Source organism: Piliocolobus tephrosceles, chromosome 6 (genome assembly GCF_002776525.5).
Source record: "Piliocolobus tephrosceles isolate RC106 chromosome 6, ASM277652v3, whole genome shotgun sequence".
NCBI classification, from domain to species: domain Eukaryota; kingdom Metazoa; phylum Chordata; class Mammalia; order Primates; family Cercopithecidae; genus Piliocolobus; species Piliocolobus tephrosceles.
This window is the reverse complement of record NC_045439.1, coordinates 93,971,871-93,990,179: the sequence shown is the minus strand read 5'-3', so window position 1 is coordinate 93,990,179 and position 18,309 is coordinate 93,971,871. Positions and strand designations below refer to the sequence as shown.

General features: G+C 40.2%; 1 protein-coding gene across 4 annotated transcripts in view; it reads right to left on the bottom strand.

Annotated features, from left to right (window-relative positions):
- The window catches only part of HDGFL3 (HDGF like 3), a 102,468-nt gene that overhangs the window by 26,916 nt on the left and 57,243 nt on the right, over positions 1–18,309 (bottom strand). For all 4 annotated transcript variants that reach the window (XR_002726774.2, XM_023194325.2, XM_023194324.2 and 1 more), the window contains exons 3-5: positions 14,668–14,806; positions 13,852–14,010; positions 7,695–7,841 (exon numbers count right to left, since the gene is read on the bottom strand). Coding sequence is in view for 3 of the 4 variants with exons in the window: in XM_023194325.2 (XP_023050093.1) it covers positions 7,695–7,841; positions 13,852–14,010; positions 14,668–14,806 (445 nt within the window). In the remaining variant the exon portion in view is untranslated. The remainder of the gene's footprint in view (positions 1–7,694; positions 7,842–13,851; positions 14,011–14,667; positions 14,807–18,309) is intronic.

Genomic DNA, 18,309 nt, shown 5'->3' with positions numbered 1-18,309 from the left:
CAGCCTGGGCAAGAGCGAGACTCCATCTCAAACAAACAAACAAACAAACTTTTAATGGTATTAAAGAGGTCCTGAGACCAAGAATAAATGAGAGTCAACGGTGAGAGGTAAGACTGCAAAGATAAACTGGGGTCAGTTGTGAAAGGCATTATATGATGGAATAAGGAACTCAGACTTAATCTTGTGGGGCACTGAGGAGATATAAGGGGGCAGACACTATATTGTAGAAAGAACTGGTTCAGGGTCAGAAGAATAAAGGCATGGCCACATGGTAAATAGGGTAAACATTGTAGCTACCATCCCAATGTTTATTCTATCCTCTGTCCCTCCCTCCAATTGTGTGGAGCTTTTTTTTTTTTAAATGATTTAAGACTTTATTGTCATTTGAGGGTCTGTTTTCCAAATAATCTCTAGTAAATATATTGGAATAATTAGAAATTGTAAGTCCCAATTTACCGATATTGCACGATTCTCAGATTTTCCCCTCCACTGACTGCCAGACAATCGTCAGCACCAGACAAGGCTGCCCACCACTAGTATCTTTCACTGCAGCCCTCCTGGGCTCAAGCAATTCTCCCGCCTCAGCCCTAGTTGGGACTACAGGTGGACGCCATAGCTGTGTGGTAGTCTTATGATTTGGGGATCTGAATCCAGCTCCAGGGGTGTGGAGAACCTGAATGGTGTGAGCCAGTTCTAATCCTCTTGTATCAGTAGTTGGTTTAGGGATGGGTAGCCTTCTGATATAGTCTCCAATGATTCCTGCCTCCAGTATCTCTACATCACATTCTGTGTAATCGTTGCCCCTTGAGTGTGGGCTGGACCTAGTGACTTGCTTGTAATAAACAGAATGAAGCAAAAGTAATGGAATATCACTTCTGAGATTAGGTTACAAAAGACTGACTTCTGTTTGCCAGCACTCTCTCTTGCTGACACTTTACTGCTTACTCTAATGAAGCCAGCTGCCATGTTATGAGCTGCCTCATGGTGAGATCCGTGGGGCAAGGCATCAAAGGAGGCCCCGGGGAAACAACTCATGAGGAACTGGGGCCTCCAGTCCAACAACTGTGAGGAGCTGAATCCTGCCGGTAACAATTTGAGTGATCTTAGAAGAGGATCCATCCCCAGTTGAGCCTTAAGATGATTTGAGTCCCTGCTGACACCTGGACTGCATTTTGGTATCTCACTTTCTTTTGCAAGAGACCCAGAGAGAGGATTTTGCAAGTTGCACCTGCATGGACTCTTGATGAGTTTTGAAAAGATGAGATAATAAATGCTGCTTTAAGTCACTAGGTTTCAGCTACATGGCAATAGATAACTAATACAGCAGGTGTAAGCCAATCAGTGCATGGTGTCCTCCTGGCCACAGATGAGTAACTTCCACCTTCTATCCATATGAATCAAAGGAACTCCAAGTATTCTAGATAAGGGTGCCTGCTCCTTTCTGCCTCCTGCTGCTAGTGGCAGGAGGGAAGAAGTACTCACAGGGCCTCTGGGAGCAAAAAGGGAACCTCGTAAAAATCTCTTCTTTCTTTCCCTTAACAATACGCGTAACATCAAACCCATCATCTGCTTTGAGACCATCAGGCTTTTTATTATTATGCCCTTTATCCTTGCTTACTTTGGATACTACAAGATGGGCTCCAGAGCACCCATCACTTCCTGGACATATATCCCCAGTCAGCTTTGCACAGATCCTTTTATGGCCTTATTTCTTAACAGAACCTCCCCACCCCATTATTTAATCTCTTCTACTGGGCCCCCTGAAAACGACAGTTAGCCATTAGCAAAACTCCTATATTCCCAATTTGGATTTACAAGATATTCCACTCAACAACTTGTTTTAACTAACACCTGTTTTCTTCTAAGGGCAGTGCTGCCTCTTTCCCTTTAACCCTCTCAAATGGTAGCTTTGTTTTCTCCCACAGCTCTTGTACTACTACTTGCCCTGGAGGTGGAGAAGGTGTCCTTCTTGCTCCTCCTTACTATTTATAAGCTATTCGTTCTCTCCGTTGTGCCCCACATTTCCTGAAAATAAAAGCCTCCCAGTTTTGAATCTCAGTGTAAGCTACTCCCCTCCTTACTGCAATCATCTATAGTCTCCCTGGATTATTCTCCTTACTCTTTAAAGATTTCACTTCTGGCCCTCTGTCATTCATCATAATTCCTGTGACTGCAATATCCACATAGATTATCTTTCTAACATTCTGGTATCTCAGTTCCTTGGTGTCCTCTCTGCCAAAGATCCTGTCTTCTAAGACCCTACCTCAGTCACTCGCTCCCATGGGTTGTTCTTTCTCTTTTTTTTCCCCCTCTCTCTCCCTTTCTTCTTCTTTTTTTTTTTTTTTGAGATGGAGTCTCACTCTGTGGCCCAGGTTGGAGTGCAGTGGCTCGATCTTGGCTCACTGCAACCTCTGCCTCCTAGATTCAAGCGATTCTCATGTCTCAGCCTCCCAAGTACCTGGGACTACAGGTGTGTACCATCATGCCCAGCTAATTTTTGCATTTTTAGTAGAGAAAGGGTTTCACCATATTGGCCAGGCTGGTCTCAAACTCCTGACCTCAGGTGGTCTGCCCACCTCTGCCTCCCCGAGTCCATGGTTCTTTCTGAAGACAAGTGATTCACAACCACTGGGAGTAACTGGAAATACTGTCATAAGCCACTGTTTTGAAAGTAAAATTATGTAGGCATTTTAGGTTATTATTAAGAAATCTGGGGTTCTACTGGCATTTAATGCACAAGGGTCACGGATACTAAATGTCTTGTGATGTAGACAGCGCTCGTACAACGGAGAATTAAGTGTCCCACTGGAAATACTAGTAGCACCTGCACTGTCATCGGCAACTACTGCAACCTTTCCACTATACTATTCAAATACCTCACTCTTCTATCACCATTTATATTTCCAGGTCATACTTAAAATTTGTTGACTCTATCCCTTCCTCATTTATATCTTTCCTCTTAACACATGTTGGATTCCATGGTCCATTGTTATAATCCTTGTATACATCCTTGATTACCTGGCTTCTAATCCTCTTTACCCTACTCTCTGGGAAAACCTTAATTCTAGTTAAATTCAATTATCTGTCCTCTCTGTGACTGCATAATTGAATATGCCTGGAGAAAAACACAGCCATTGTGACTGCTCTCTCTTCAAATTCAAGACCAATGGCCTCAAGCAAGCCTTTAGTATTGCCTGGCAATTCAACTTCATTTCCCAAGTTCATTCATTCTCTTATTCTTCTAAATGACTATTTTGTACCTTTTCCTCCCCTTGAATCTTCCAACATTTTTTCCTATTCTCAGCCTCAAATGCTAACCTTGTTCCTAAGAAAATAGAAGCAATCAGGTAAGAATTTCTACAAGCTCTCACCCCAAGTATCTACTTACCTGTATCTGTGCCCAAATACTCTGCCTTTCCTTCCAATTTAATAGATGAACCAAGGTAACCCCTCCAGATGTGCACCAGATCTTATACCTTCTTTCTTTTTTTCTGAGACAGAGTCTCGCTCTGTCGCCAGGCTGGAGTGCAGTGACATAACCTCGGCTCACTGCAACCTCTACTTCCTGGGTTCAAGCGACTCTAGTGCCTCAGCCTCCCGAGTAGTTGGGACTACAGGAGCACACCACCACACCCAGCCAATTTTTGTATTTTTAGTATGGTGTATTTTCACCATGTTGGCCAGGATGGTCTTGATCTCTTGAACTCATGATCCACCCGCCTCAGTCTCCTAAAGCGCTGGGATTACAGGTGTGAGCCACCGTGCCTGGCCCTACCTTCTTGCTTTCTAAAGGACACTGCTTCAGCAATTCTTTCTTACATTATCATTCTGTGATCATTTCTGACTTGGATCACTCTTACTAGCATATGTAAATTCTCCCATCAAGAAAAAAAGACCTTCCTTGAACTTCTAACCCAGATCATGACTATTAAATATTTGAAAACTAAAAGTAGGCAATTAGCCCTACATGATATCAGGACTCATTATAAAGCTACTATAATTAAGAGAGTGTGGTATTGACCAACAGAACAGAATAGAGAACCTAGAGAGAGATCTATGAATTTATGACAGATGCATAGCAGATCAGAGAGAAAAGGAAGGACTATGCAATAAACGGTGCTGGTTCAAGTCGTTATGCTTAAACAAGACAGAAAAATGCTAGCCATAAAAAGGAAAGTTTGATAAAGTTGACTACAATACAATAAAATTTAAAAAGTCTGTTCACTAAAAAATCATAAAGAAATTGAATAGACAAGCCATAAACTTGGAGAGGATATCTGCAAGAAATGTGACAATCCATGTTAGTTAGAAGCCAGAATATGTAGAGAAGTCCTACAAATCAGTAGAAATGAAATCCAATAGGAAAATGGGCAAAACCCAAAACAAGCACTGTACAGAAGAGAAAACACAGGTGGTCAATAAACATGAAAGGCAGCTCAACCTTATCACTAATCAGGGAATTATAACTTAACACTATAATGACCATTTTATACTCACTATATTGGCAAGAATTAAAAAGCCTGACTATGCCAAGTTAATCACAGGGAACTCTTCTATTCCTCTGGTGAGAATGTCCAACTACTAAGGAAAATAATTTGGCATTATCTTGTAAAGTTAAAATCCATCAGCTCACAAGTCAGTATTTTCAATTCTAGTTACATATGCTAAATAAACTCATGTACATGTATACTAGGAGACAGGCATGAGAATGCTCAGAGTCACACAGTTCTTAATAATTGCAAAAAGCCAAATTGTAATACTTACAACTAATTTATAAGGTTACTCATAAAGATCCTTTATGAGCATTATAAATTTTAGGGAGTTGTTCATTATTATAAGAACTGCTGGGGGCCGGGCACGGTGGCTCACGCCTGTAATCCCAGCACTTTGGGAGGCCGAGGCGGGCAGATCACGAGGTCAGGAGATGGAGACCATCCTGGCTAAAACGGTGAAACCCCGTCTCTACTAAAAATACAAAAATATTAGCCGGGCGTGGTGGTGGGCACCTGTAGTCCCAGCTACTTGGGAGGCTGAGGCAGGAGAATGGCATGAACCTGGGAGGCAGAGTTTGTAGTAAGCCAAGATAGCGCCACTGCACTCCAGCCTGGGCAACAGAGCAAGACTCCATTTCGAAAAAAGAAAAAAAATTGCAAAAAGCTGGAAACAACCCAAGAGACTGGATAAATACGTTGTGGTATACCCACAAAACTGAATACAGTAGTTAAAATAAATAGACTACTGCTACACATAACCACACGAAGGAATCTTAGGAAAACAGTGCTGAGTGAATGTCGTTAAGTTTTTAAAAAGCTAAAAATAAGCAAAATTAAACAATACACTGTTAAGTACACACCTATATGTTACATATGGGCTAACATTTTAAAAAGAAAAGGAAATAATACAATATTAGTGCTCATCTCTGGGTAGGAAGAGGGACTGGAAAGAATACGTAAATAGATACAAGTTAATTGTGATGTTCTAGTTTTTAGGTTCAGCATCACTTTATAGCTTTATAACCTTATATTTATATATATTATTTAGTATATAACAAATATATCATTAAAAATAGGCTCTTGCTTCCCACTTAAGCTCTTACTAGCTGTGTGATTCTAGGCCAATTCTTTCAGCCTCAGTTTCCCCAACTAAAAAGCAAAAGCAATACCTGCACCTACCTCCTGAAGTTTGTGTGAGGATTAAATGAGATAATGCATGCAGAGCACGCACAATATGTGCCATGCAGGTTACTGGTGCTAGCTAGTAGCAGCTATTATGTTCTAAGGTGCTTTCAAAAAGAAATGGTTTTATTAGTGGTTAGAACAATGAATCTACAATGCATAGGATATATAGAATGAAAACGTCATCAGTAAAGTTGAAATCATGTGAATGGATAAGATGAACACAAGAAGTTGTGGAGTAGAAGTGTGCCGAGTCAGACTGAAGAAAGGAGCTCTAGAAAGAGACTAAGAAGGAACAGGGAGAGGAAGCAGAAGAGATTGGTAACCTGGAAGAAAAGTCAGGAGGAGAAATGTCTAATGGAATTAAATTTTGCAGAGGTGAAAATGAAGACTAAATGAGACATTGGATTGGGCAAGAAGAGGATCACTAGGAACCTTTACAAGAGCAATTTCAATGAAGTGGTCAAAGAAGAAATAAGAGTGCAATGGGTTAAGTCATGAGGTGGAGGAAAGGAAATGGAGACTGGGAGAAAAGATCATTCTTTTTACGAAGTTTAGAGATGAAGGGAAACGTGAAAAGGGTAGAATATAAGATTGAAGGGAGGTGTTGTCAAGATTAAGGGAGACCTTAGGCTGTTTACAGGCAGAGGGGAAGGAGCCAGTGGAAAAGAAGATGTAGTACAGAAGAAGGGGACAAATGACTGAGTGTGCTTTGGAGAAAACAGGAGGAGATAATATTCTGAACCATGACAATAGACAGATGTAAATTAGTGCTTCTCAGACTTTCATGTGCATATGAATTACTTGGGGTTGAGTTAAAATGCAGATTCTGATTCAGAATCTGGAGTCTGGGGCAGGTCTGAGATTCTGCATTTCTAACAAGCTCTCACATAATGTTGATGCTACTGGTTCACTGACCACACTCCTTGTATTAAGGGGTAGGACAACTCTTCCTTTGTCATGAGAAGTGCATCTAGAAATAAGTTTGGTAGTAAAGGGAAGAGAAATTGTTGGAATTGTTGCTATTTGCATATTGAAGCTACCTGACATACAGGTAGCAGGTGGAATAAAGAGAAAATCAAGTGAGCCAGGTGTTCAAGTTCTCAGTGACTGTTAGCAGGTATATGTCCCTGGGAAGGCTGCTGGCAAAAGCAGTGATAGAGGACTACTTATTAGAGAAAAGTCAAGAGGATGAAGATAAGCAGAGGACAGAGTAGGGCTGACCTGGGTGAGAGGAATAAGAGGACAATCAGAATCATAATACTTTGGGAGTAATTATAGATAACTGGGATGAAGGAAGAAAAGAGTTGAGAGGTAAACAGGACTGATATGAATAGGCAAGAACTCAGCTGAAACCAGATAAATTTCTTAGGTCATTATTTTTAAATGATTTAACATTGTCTAACCAGTCTTCACAGAGGATAAAATGCAATGGGGGCAAAATTTGCCTTCACTAACAGTTTTTTCCAAAGGTGGACTTACCTGTGCTTTGAAGTTAACAAAGGTTAACAAAAGTTATGAAGAGTCAACGTAGACAAATTTGTCCCTAGGGGTATTTTAAATATCAATATTCAAACATTGTTTGCATTTTTAAAGTCCTCATGGGTACACTGAATTACACATTGCTTCTGGGAAAGAAGCAGCAGTACGTAATACTCTATTTTGAACATGCCATTGATTTTGTGATAAAAGAAATACAACTGTTGAATTTTGAGGTGGCATTTCATAATTTCAGTATTTCACATTGTACTTTAAGAAGACTCTAAAGTTGCTAAAATTAGTATAAAGAATAATAGACCTGTTCATGGAGTTCCAAATTGACAGGCAGGTGTAATTCTCACTTGGCTCTTTTGTTCTCAGACTCTAAGAATTAAATTGATTATACTAAAGAGCTGAGTGGATACATATAATAGGCTGAGAATACTTCTCCATTTATTAACACAATGTTTACTAATGTTGACATATGGATGCTGAATCTGAAGCAAAATGTCTTCTAACAGAAGGTAAGAGAAACCTTACCCCTTCACTCGTTTTCTGCAAGTCTGAAGTTGTGTTTCTTGTGTCATTGCCCGCATCTCCACCCTCAGAGCTGCTTTTGTTTTCCTCCTCTTTGCAGTCTTTGTCATCTTCATCTCCTGGAGATTTCCGGGACTGTTTAGAGGATTTCTAAATGTTCAGACAAGTTAAATATTACAGTCAAACACAGAAATCCAAATGTACAAGTAAGAGATGCAGAAATAGCTGACTTGCATCTAGTCTTAGTGGTTGATAGAGGATATACTGACACAACATGCAGTATGCCAAGGCTCAGCTAGGTGACACTGGACAAATCATTTCACCTCATTGTGCCTCAGTTTAACTAGCTGGAAAGGAAGCAGAAGTGGGCTAGATGACCTCTTAGTTATTTCCAGCAATGTGATATTAAAAACAGAAAATGAAGATTAATGTACCCAGAATACTGTCAATGAATAAATACAGCTGGAAGGACACCACCTTAAGAAGGCTATAGAACTGGAAGGTACCCTAAAGGTCATCTTATCCTCCCCATCATTTTACAGTAGTGGAAACTGAAAGAAGTGAGGTGAACTATCCAAGAGAATATACAGATATTCATGCTGAACACCTCTTGAAGTTGTTTGGCTAGTGGGATACCTAGAATCATCTTGACAAAACTGTATGATATAAACTATTCTTTTCAATTATGGAGAGTTATTTAAGAACTCAAGGCTATAATGGTGAACCAGTCCTTTCTCCTCGTCATTTTGCATTCGAAAACAAGATGAACTCTAGAGGAAGATGAAAATACAATTAGTTTGCCTCAAGAGTTGCTTGGCAGCACAGCATTAAAATTATAGAAAGCTGGCCCCAATTATGCACCTTAAGAAAGTAAAATATAGTGTTTTTCTACACTTCCTCTTTGAGACATTTTAAGAATCTTCAGGCACATTGTAAGTAAGAGGTAAGGCAAAACTGATTTTGCCAAGTTACTTTTGGTCTTCCAGAAACGAATGAGCAAACTGAAGCTTCTTCAGATAATCAATTTTTTAAAATGCAATTTTCAAAGAGAAAACATGGTGGCTCATGCCTGTAAACCCAGCACTTTGGGAGGCCGAGGTGGGTGGATCACCTAAGGTCAGGAATTCAAGATCAGCCTGGCCAATATGGCAAAACCCTGCCTCTACTAAAACTACAAAAATTAACTGGAGTCAGGCACGGTGGCTCACGCCTTTCATCTCAGCACTCTGGGAGGCCGAGGTGAGCAGATCATCTGAGGTCAGGAGTTTCAGACCATCCTAGCCAACACTGGTGAAACCCCATCTCTACTAAAAATACAAAATTAGCTGGGTGTGGTGGTGGGCAGCCTGTAATCCCAGCTTCTTGGGAGGCTGAGGCAGGAGAACCACTTGAACCTGGGAGGTGGAGGTTGCAGTGAGTGGAGATTGCATCACTGCACTCAAGCCTGGGTGACAGAGTGAGACTATTTCAAAAAAACAAAAAACAAAAAAAGAGAAAACATCATCTAGCTGTGTGGCAGAATATATAATTAAACTGTTTCTGTCTTACTTAACTGAAACTACCAGCCAAGCCCAAAATGTCAGTTTAAAATGTGATTTTTACTTTTTACATGAAGGGAAACAGGGATTTAATAATACAAATGTGGAGTATTTCAAGTGAAGATCAAGAATGACAACAGTAAAAGTGAAACGCTTTATCCTTATAGTATAATTGTTAAAATGTAGCAACTGCTTTATATAGTAGTTTTCAAATAGTCCTCCATAGGCAGTTCTTTTTTTTGAGAAGGAGTCTCACTCTGTTGCCCAGGCTGTAGTGCAGTGGCGCTATCTCGGCTTACTGTAAGCTCCGCCTCCCAGGTTCACGACATTCTCCTGCCTCAGCCTCCTGAGTAGCTGGGACTACAGGCACCCGCCACCATGCCTGGATAAGTTTTTTTGTATTTTTAGTAGAGACGGGGTTTCACCGTGTTAGCCAGGATGGTCTCTATCTCCTGACCTCGTGATCTGGACGCCTCGGCCTCCCAAAGTGCTGGGATTACAGGCGTGAGCCACCGTGCCCGGTCCCCAGCTGTTCTTATAATAATGAACAACTCCCTAAAATTTATAATGCTCATAAAGGATCTTTATGAGTAACCTTATAAATTAGTTTATAAGTATTACAATTTGGCATGTATTTGAGATATACAGAACAGAATTAGGGCATTACTGAAGTTTTATTAATGAGTCACAACATTCAGTATTCTGTGAAGAAATCCGGCCGCCAAGCTCTATTCCGTAACCTTGAAAAGTTTTTCAGATTACTGAAACTCCTGTAATTTTGGAGAAGGACTCTGTTTCATCATTGTGGTCTTAAATTGGTTGTGTGTTTGATTTTCGCTACCTTTGTTTTTTTTTTTAACTAAAATTACTAGTGGTTTATCAATGCCAGTTTAGTTTGTTGTGAGGCTCTCATTAGTCCTATTGTATATAGTAAATAATTTGTACACAAAATATTTTTGACCTATAATTCTCCAGTATCTGTTATGACTCAAATATGAATAATCCATAGACTTACTGCTAAAGAGAGAAGACATATAATCTCCCTCAAATCTGCTATAGTATGACTTTTCATTATGATTACCGAGTGTTTTCCTTAGAAAACTGAAATTAGGTGAGGTAGAGGAGACAGGTGTGGGGCCTTTCCTTCTACCCAACTGGAATGTAGTAAAAAAAAGTTTGTGAGCCACTAATTTTCCATGCAAAGGAAGACTATTCAACTCTAAGTAATAGACATAAAGAAAAACTGGCTGGGCACAGTGGCTCATACCTATAATCCCAACACTCTGGGAGGTTGAGGCAGGCAGACTGTTTGAGCTCAGGAGTTTGAGACCAGCCTGGGCAACAAGATAAAAATCTGGTCTCTACTAAAAATGAAAAAAAAAAAAAAAAAAAAAAGCTGTGTGTGGTGGCTGGTGCACGACTGTGGTCCCAGTTACTGGGGAGGCTGAGGTGGGAGGGTAGCTTGAGCCCAGCGGGCAGAAGTTGCAGTGAGCTGATATTGCACCACTGCACTCCAGCCTGGGTGACAGAGCAAGACACTGTCTCAAAAAAAAGAAAAAAAAAAATCACCGTATTTGCTTTTTTTTTTGAGACGGAGTCTCGCTCTGTCTCCCAGGCTGGAGTGCAAGTGGCCGGATCTCAGCTCACTGCAAGCTCCGCCTCCCAGGTTTATGCCATTCTCCTGCCTCAGCCTCCCGAGTAGCTGGGACTACAGGCACCCACCACCTCGCCCGGCTAGCTTTTTGTATTTTTTAGTAGAGACGGAGTTTCACTGGGTTAGGCAGGATGGTCTCGATCTCCTGACCTCGTGATCCGCCCGTCTCGGCCCCCCAAAGTGCTGGGATTACAGGCTTGAGCTACCGCGCCAGGCCACCGTATTTGTTTTTTAAAAAGGAAGCAATTGGGAAGCCAAAGTGAACAATGAAGTTACGCTAGGTGAGTGGTTCTCTAAATGTGGTTCCCAGATAGCAGGATCAGCCTCACCTGGAAATTTGATTCCTAGACCCCACCCTAGACCTTCTGAAACAGAAATTCTAGGGATGGGGTTCAACAATGTTTCTATTTTACTTAACTGAAACTACTAACCAAGCCTAAAATGTCATCACCTTAAAATGTGGTGATTTTTACTTTTTACAAGAAGGGAAAACAGGGATTTAATGATACAAATGTGGAGTGTTTCCAGTTAAGATCAAGAATGATAGTAAAAGTGAAAAACTTTTTGTTCTCCTAAAAAATATAGTATAACTATTAAAAGTAGCAAGCTTGTCAAACAATGTAAGCTTGTCTTTATAAGCCTTCCATGTAATTCTAAAACATGTAACAGTTTGAGAACCATTATGCTAGGTTATTTCATTGATATTAAAAATAAAAAGCTATTCTTCTTTTTTCCTTTTGAGACAGGGTCTCACTCTGTTTCCCAGGCTGGAGGGCAGTGGCATGATCATGGCTGACTACTCGCCTGGACCTCCTGGACTCATGCAATCCTTCCACCTCAGCCGCCAAAGTAGCTGGACTACAGGTGTGAGCAATCACTCTCGGCTAATTTTGTTTATTATTTGTGGAGATGAGGTCTCACTATATTGCCCAGGCTGGTCTCAAACTCCTGGGCTCAAGAGAGCCACTTGTCTCAGCCACTCAAAGTGTTGGGATTACAGGTATGAGCCACTGTGCCCAGCCAAAAGGCTATTAAATGATCATGAAGTTGTACTCTTCAAGGAAAGCAAAGGAAATGATCCCTTAATTTAAAATAGACAAACATTAGTAAGCTAAGTGTGTCTTTACCCTTTCTCTGCTTTAAATTTTAAGTCCACCCAGGTGGAGCCCCATTACTTCTGGTCTTTCTAACAAGCAATAAAATAATGGCATTTAAAAGCCACATATCCACACTATTAAATGCCTAGGCAACATTAGGTAGCTTAAATAATTTAGGGTTGCACAACACATTAGGTGGAAGCTCAGCAGGCAATCGTAAATTAAGTAAAATCAATTCAAGTAGGTGTTTAAATGAAGTTCAAAATTCTAAAAGAAATTCAGCTTAAAAAATAATTGCAATGGAAGATAAAGTCTGACAAGGAAAATTCTAATTACTTTCTTGTCATTTGCAAACTTTATCCCCATCCAAGGCAATCACATGTTTTTCATTAGGTACATAGGAAATAATGCTGCATTCACACAATTCTGCCTGTATGCCAGTTGGGTAGTTGGGTAAGATTTTGTATACTGCCAAAATAAAATGCTGGTAGTCTAATAAACTCTAGGTACTTGTTTTTAGAGTTTCCTAAGTATATTCACCCATTAAATACCAGAATTTAAATAGAAGTAATTTATCCAGGTATTCAGTTATGTGACAGACCAATTATAGTGAAACCTGTACCAATCTCTGGTCCTCAAGGATCCATTTATCTTGCTTTCAGTTTCTAAAAGGTGAATAATTTTCGCAATCTCAGAGTTCTTTCAATTGTATTTCTGAATTGCCATATGAAAAAACCTAGACTTTCAATTTGTAAATCTAGGATCATGTCATTCCTCTGTTTAAAACCTTCAAGTATTGTTAGATTTGGAATAAAATCCAAGTTTCTCATTACGGCCTAAAAGTCTGCATTATTAGGCCTTTGCCAGCCTTTCCCCCTTGGTCATGACTTTCCAGCCACACCTTCTTTCAATACAGGAAAAACATGCTAAACTCTTCCCTGCCTCAGAGCTTTGCTGCTACATTCCTTTCCCTCTGCCATATATGGCTTCTTCTCCCACTGTCTTCTTTCAGGTCTCAGCATAAACTACACGTTTTCAGAAAGCCCTGGTCACCCTATCTAAAATAGGGGACCTACTTTAGGTCCCCCTGCTCCCACTGAATTCCTTCACGCCCTTTCACAATTTATTATTTACATCATCACTGTGTGCCACCCCCACTCTCTATTGTACTATAATTTATGTGAAGGCAAGAATGGAGTTGCTCACCACTGTATACCTAGTCTGGTGTCTGGAATAGACTAGGTGATCAGGAAATAAAAGAACTGAATAAAGAAAGAGCCAAAGCACATTCTTTGAAGCAGAATGACAAGTAAAAATATATCTTTTTAGTCATGTCACATAGTAATGTTTTGGTCAGTGACAGACCACATACACAAAGCCTAGATGTGTGATAGGCCGAACCACCTAGGTTTGTGAAAGTATACTCTATGTTGTTTGCACAATGACAAAACTGCCTAATGATGCATTTCTTAGAACTCTATAGTTAAGTTTCATGTGATACATTTACACATATAGTACACAGACATAGTCTTGAATTATATTGTGTCTCCTACATTTCTCAATTCTTTAGAGCTTGTCCGGAGGTTATTGTAGGAGGCAAAGCTACTCATACATCCTTAACTAAAGAACAGTCCCCCTCCAACTAAAAAGGTGGTATTTTCAGGGCCAAATCAGCCCTAAAGAGTCAATAGTCAGATTGCTCTAATATCTAAGGTTACCTGACTTCCCTCTGCTGTATTTTGTCTCCAAAGGCAGAGGCTCCATAGAATTTAGTATATTTCTATGTACCCAATAAACACATGGAAAATAATCTAAAACTGTTTAATGAATATGAATGTAACATTAATAACAACGGGAAGCTTCTTAGTAACCTTTGAAGTATATGACTTTTTCCGTTTTGAGCCTGCTTTTTCATTCTTTCTTTTGCCTTTTCCATCTTCTTCTACTCTATCACCTTCTTCCTCACTGCTTGCATCTGCAGTATTTCCACCTTCTCCCTCAGTTTCTGAAGAGCTCTGTTGCTGAATTGCCTAAGAAATAATAAAATATTAGCTCATTACATTTTTGAAAAAATAGCAAAGAACAAACACTGAAAAGAACTACTCTGTTTTTCTGTTTTTTTTGTTTTTTTTTTTTTTTTGAGACGGAGTCTCGCTCTGTCGCCCAGGATGGAGTGCAGTGGCCGGATCTCAGCTCACTGCAAGCTCCGCCTCCCGGGTTTACGCCATTCTTCTGCCTCAGCCTCCCAAGTAGCTGGGACTACAGGCACCTGCCACCTCGCCCGGCTAGTTTTTTGTATTTTTTAGTAGAGACAGGGTTTCACTGTGTTAGCCAGGATGGTCTCAATCTCCTGACCTCGTGATCCGCCTGTCTCGGCCTCCCAAAGTGCTGGGATTACAGGCTTGAGCCACCGCGCCCGGCCAACTACTCTGTTTTAATTTGAAAGGGTTCCACTTACTTGGAAGATTGTGAAAAACAAAGGGCTGTCAAACTGAATTTTCCAATGGACACTTGATTTGAACCCTTGTAATTAAGAATTACATTTAATCCAAAATGCTATTGGAGTCAAAAAGAATTCTGACTTCAAGGTAACTACTATTAGTAGAAAGGTCATATAAGAAAGATCTGAAAAAGTATTAAAACCAAAGAAATGAGATATAGCAAGTGACAACGAAGTAAACCATTACCTGGTATCCAGTAAACTTTACTCCTGGGTTATTTTCTATTTCCCACAATCCTTCATTAAATCCTTTCCGTTTGTTTGACTTTCCAAACTTGTCTTTGTACTCCTTATATGGAAAAAGGTCTTTGGGACCTAGAAATGCACTGCAGAGATATATTAGAAATATAATTGACACACTGACCTTCAAAAGTAAGATATTTTAAATATCAGTATCAATGAAGATGTCAGAGCATAATATAGCAAACAAATGTAAAGTACATATAAACCCTTCAAGTTAGGCACATATTACAAGGTGTTTTAGACACATACTTCAAGGCAGAAAAAATGGATAGCTAAGCATACAGCCACCTGGATTGTGCTACTTTGATTTTAAATTATCAATATCTTCATTTAAAAACCAACTTTTAGTTACATAAGTAGAATTAAATATGTCTACTTTGGCCACTTAAATCATCATCTTAAACTAAGATTTATCTATGTTAATGTTACCATAGGTAAGGGTTTTATGAAATTCACAGTAAAAATATAAATACTAGAATGAAAAAAAGATTTTAACTCTCTATATAGTACTTCCCCACTTAACTGTGGTTTTGCCTTCTGTGGTTTTAGTTACCCATGGTCAACTGTGGTCCAAATATAGTCAATGGAAAATAAACAATTCGTAAGTTTTAAATATTACACCCCTGAGTAGTGTGGTAAAATCTCACACCCACTCCATCCCACCTGGGACACGAATCATCCCTTTGTCCAGCATATCCATCATATTTGCACTACCTGCCCACTAGTTACTTAGTAGCTATCTCTGTTATCAGATGGAAAAATCATAGTATATATAGGGTTCACACTATCCATGATTTTAAGCATCCAGTGGAGGTCTTGGAATGTATCCCCTACAGACAAAGGGGGTACTACTGTATCATGGTAGTATATTTATTCACTATTATTTCTTTCTTTTCTTTTGAGATGGAGTTTTGCTCTTGTTGCCCAGGCTGGAGTGCAATGCTGTGATCTCAGTTCATTGCAACCTCCATCTCCCGGGTTCAAGTGATTTTCCTGCCTCAGCCTTCCAAGTCTGGGATTACAGGCATGCTCCACCACACCTGACTAATTTTGTATTTTTAGTAGAGACGCGGTTTTGCCACATTGGTCAGGCTGGTGTTGAACTCTTGACTTCAGGTGATCCGCCCGCCTTGGCCTCCCAAAGTGCTGGGATTACAGGCATGAGCCACCGTGCCTGGCCTATTATTTCTATAAATTAAAAAATCATGTTAGTGTTTAATGAGGCACTAAGTAAGAAAAAAATTAGAAGTGACAAAGCAGATAGACTCTTACCCCATTTAAACCATATCCTAAATCAATCATAACCAAGAAAAAAAAAGAAATTAGAACAAATTCTGAGTCTAACAGATCTGAGCATTCAAATCAGAGTCTTTGGGCCACAGTTCTGGCTGACACCCCTAGAGCTTACTTTTCAAACTGAGATTCACATATTCCTTCATTCAACAACACTGATTGAACATTTGTTAATACAATGTGTCAGGCACTATTCCAGAGGAGCTACAGGGAACAAAGAGACAAACATCTCTGTTTTCTTGGAGCATATGTTATAGTGGCAGGGGTGGGGGCTTGGACAATAGAAAGATAAATAAAATATATAGTATGTGTGCTAAAAAAAAAAAAAAAGCAGAGAAGGATGGGAAGAATAGGAGGTGGATTTTATTATTATAGATATACAGATCAAGGAAGGCAAAGGGAATAGCTAAGTACAGAACAAAGAAAGTGAACGAACAACTCATGCAGTTACCTGGAGAAGAAAAGAACAGGTTGAAGAAAGACCAAGTACAAAGTCCCTGAGGTGGGAGAGGAAGAGTGCCTCATAAGTTTGAGAAACAGAAGAGGTTGGTGTGGCCAGAGTGAAATGAGTGACACACTCATTTCTGGATGACCAGTGTGAGAGAGGTTAACAGAGTGGGGGCACAGATTACTTAGGGGCTTGAGGGCCAATATAAAGGCTTTGAGTGAGATGGGAAGCCATTAAAGGTTTTCAGAAGAGAAGTGGCAATTTATGTTTTAATAGGATAACTTTGGCTGCTGTACTGAAAACAGACTGAAGACTTAGTTGCTACAGTAGAAGCAGGGAAACTAATTAGAAGGCTTCTGAAGTAATGATGGTGACTTGAACCAGGGTGTAAACAGTACTGTTGGTAAGAAGTGGTCAGATCCTGAATTCATTCTCAAGAAAGAGCATCAAGATTTGTTGATGGGCTGGCATATGTGAGAAAGGGTGGAGGAGTTGAGGATATCTCCAAGGTTTTTTTGCTTTTGTTGTTGTTGTTTTTTTTTTGAGACAAAGTCTCACTTCGTTGCCAGGCTGGAGTGCAGTGGCGCGATCTCGGCTCACTGCAACCTCGGACTCCCTGGTTCAAGAGATTCTTTTCCCTCACCCTCCTGAGTAGCTGGGATTACAGGCATGCGCCACCATGCCCAGCTAATTTTTGTATTTTTAGTAGAGACAGGGTTTCACCATGTTGGCCAGGATGGTTTTGATCTCCTGACCTCGTGATCCGCCCACCTCGGCCTCCCAATGTGCTGGCATTACAGCCATGAGCCACCACGCCCGGCCATCTCCAAGGTTTTAGACAGAGAAATAAGACGGAGTTGGTATTTACCAAAATTGAAATATTTTTGGCAGGAAACAATATTTGGGGGCAAAAAACTCAGTTTTGAATGTTAAATTTAAAATCCAGTTTAGATATCCAAGTGAAGATGTCAGGCAGTTGGAGAGAGGACTCTGGAGTAGAGGGGAAAGGTGTAAGCCAGAGATGTAAATTTGGAAATTATCAGTAAAGAGAAGATACTGAAAGCTTTCAGACGAGAGGTTAACAGTTTACTATTGATCTCTGTAAATTCCATTTTCTGCCTGGGTCTCAGTGTTTATCCCTCGCCTTGTCCAGCTGATCAAAAACTTCAAGTTCATTAAAACACCTGGGTAAGCTTGCTGACCCCAGAGCAGTTTAAGCAGCACCAAACTTTTCCTTATTATTCACCTTTCATTGCTCAGTCAGCATGATTCCACCTCATTGAACCCAGAAATAATTTATTACATTACTGGACATCTTAATAAAAAAAGTCAAAGTCTTGCTTGATAAACTGAACATAATAAATGGACTTTGTGTATGGCAACTTCACTTTTAGAGGAATCTGTCAATGAATTATTAGACTCTAGCTTTTGACCTTCCCCAGTCTTTGACACTATGCTTAAGAAATAACTGTGGGCTAAGTTGCCTCGTATTCACATCAGCTACTTGATGCTAACCAGAGCTTGCCCATACTTATTTTTTTGGGCAGGGGAGAAAGGGTCTCTCACTGTAGCTTTGGCTACCAGGCTCAAGTGATCCTCCCACCTCAGCCTCTTGAGTAGCTAGGACTACAGCCACCACGCCTGGCTAATGTTATTTTTTGTAGAGACAGGATCTCACTATATTGCCCAGGCTAGTCTCGAACTCCTGAGCTAAAGTCATCCTCCCGCCTTGGCCTCCCAAAGTGCTGGTATTACAGGCATGAACCACTGCACTCAGCTGCCTATACTGTAATAATGCCACAAGAGTCAGGGCTAATGGTCATTATTTTTTGATGAAAGAGTTAA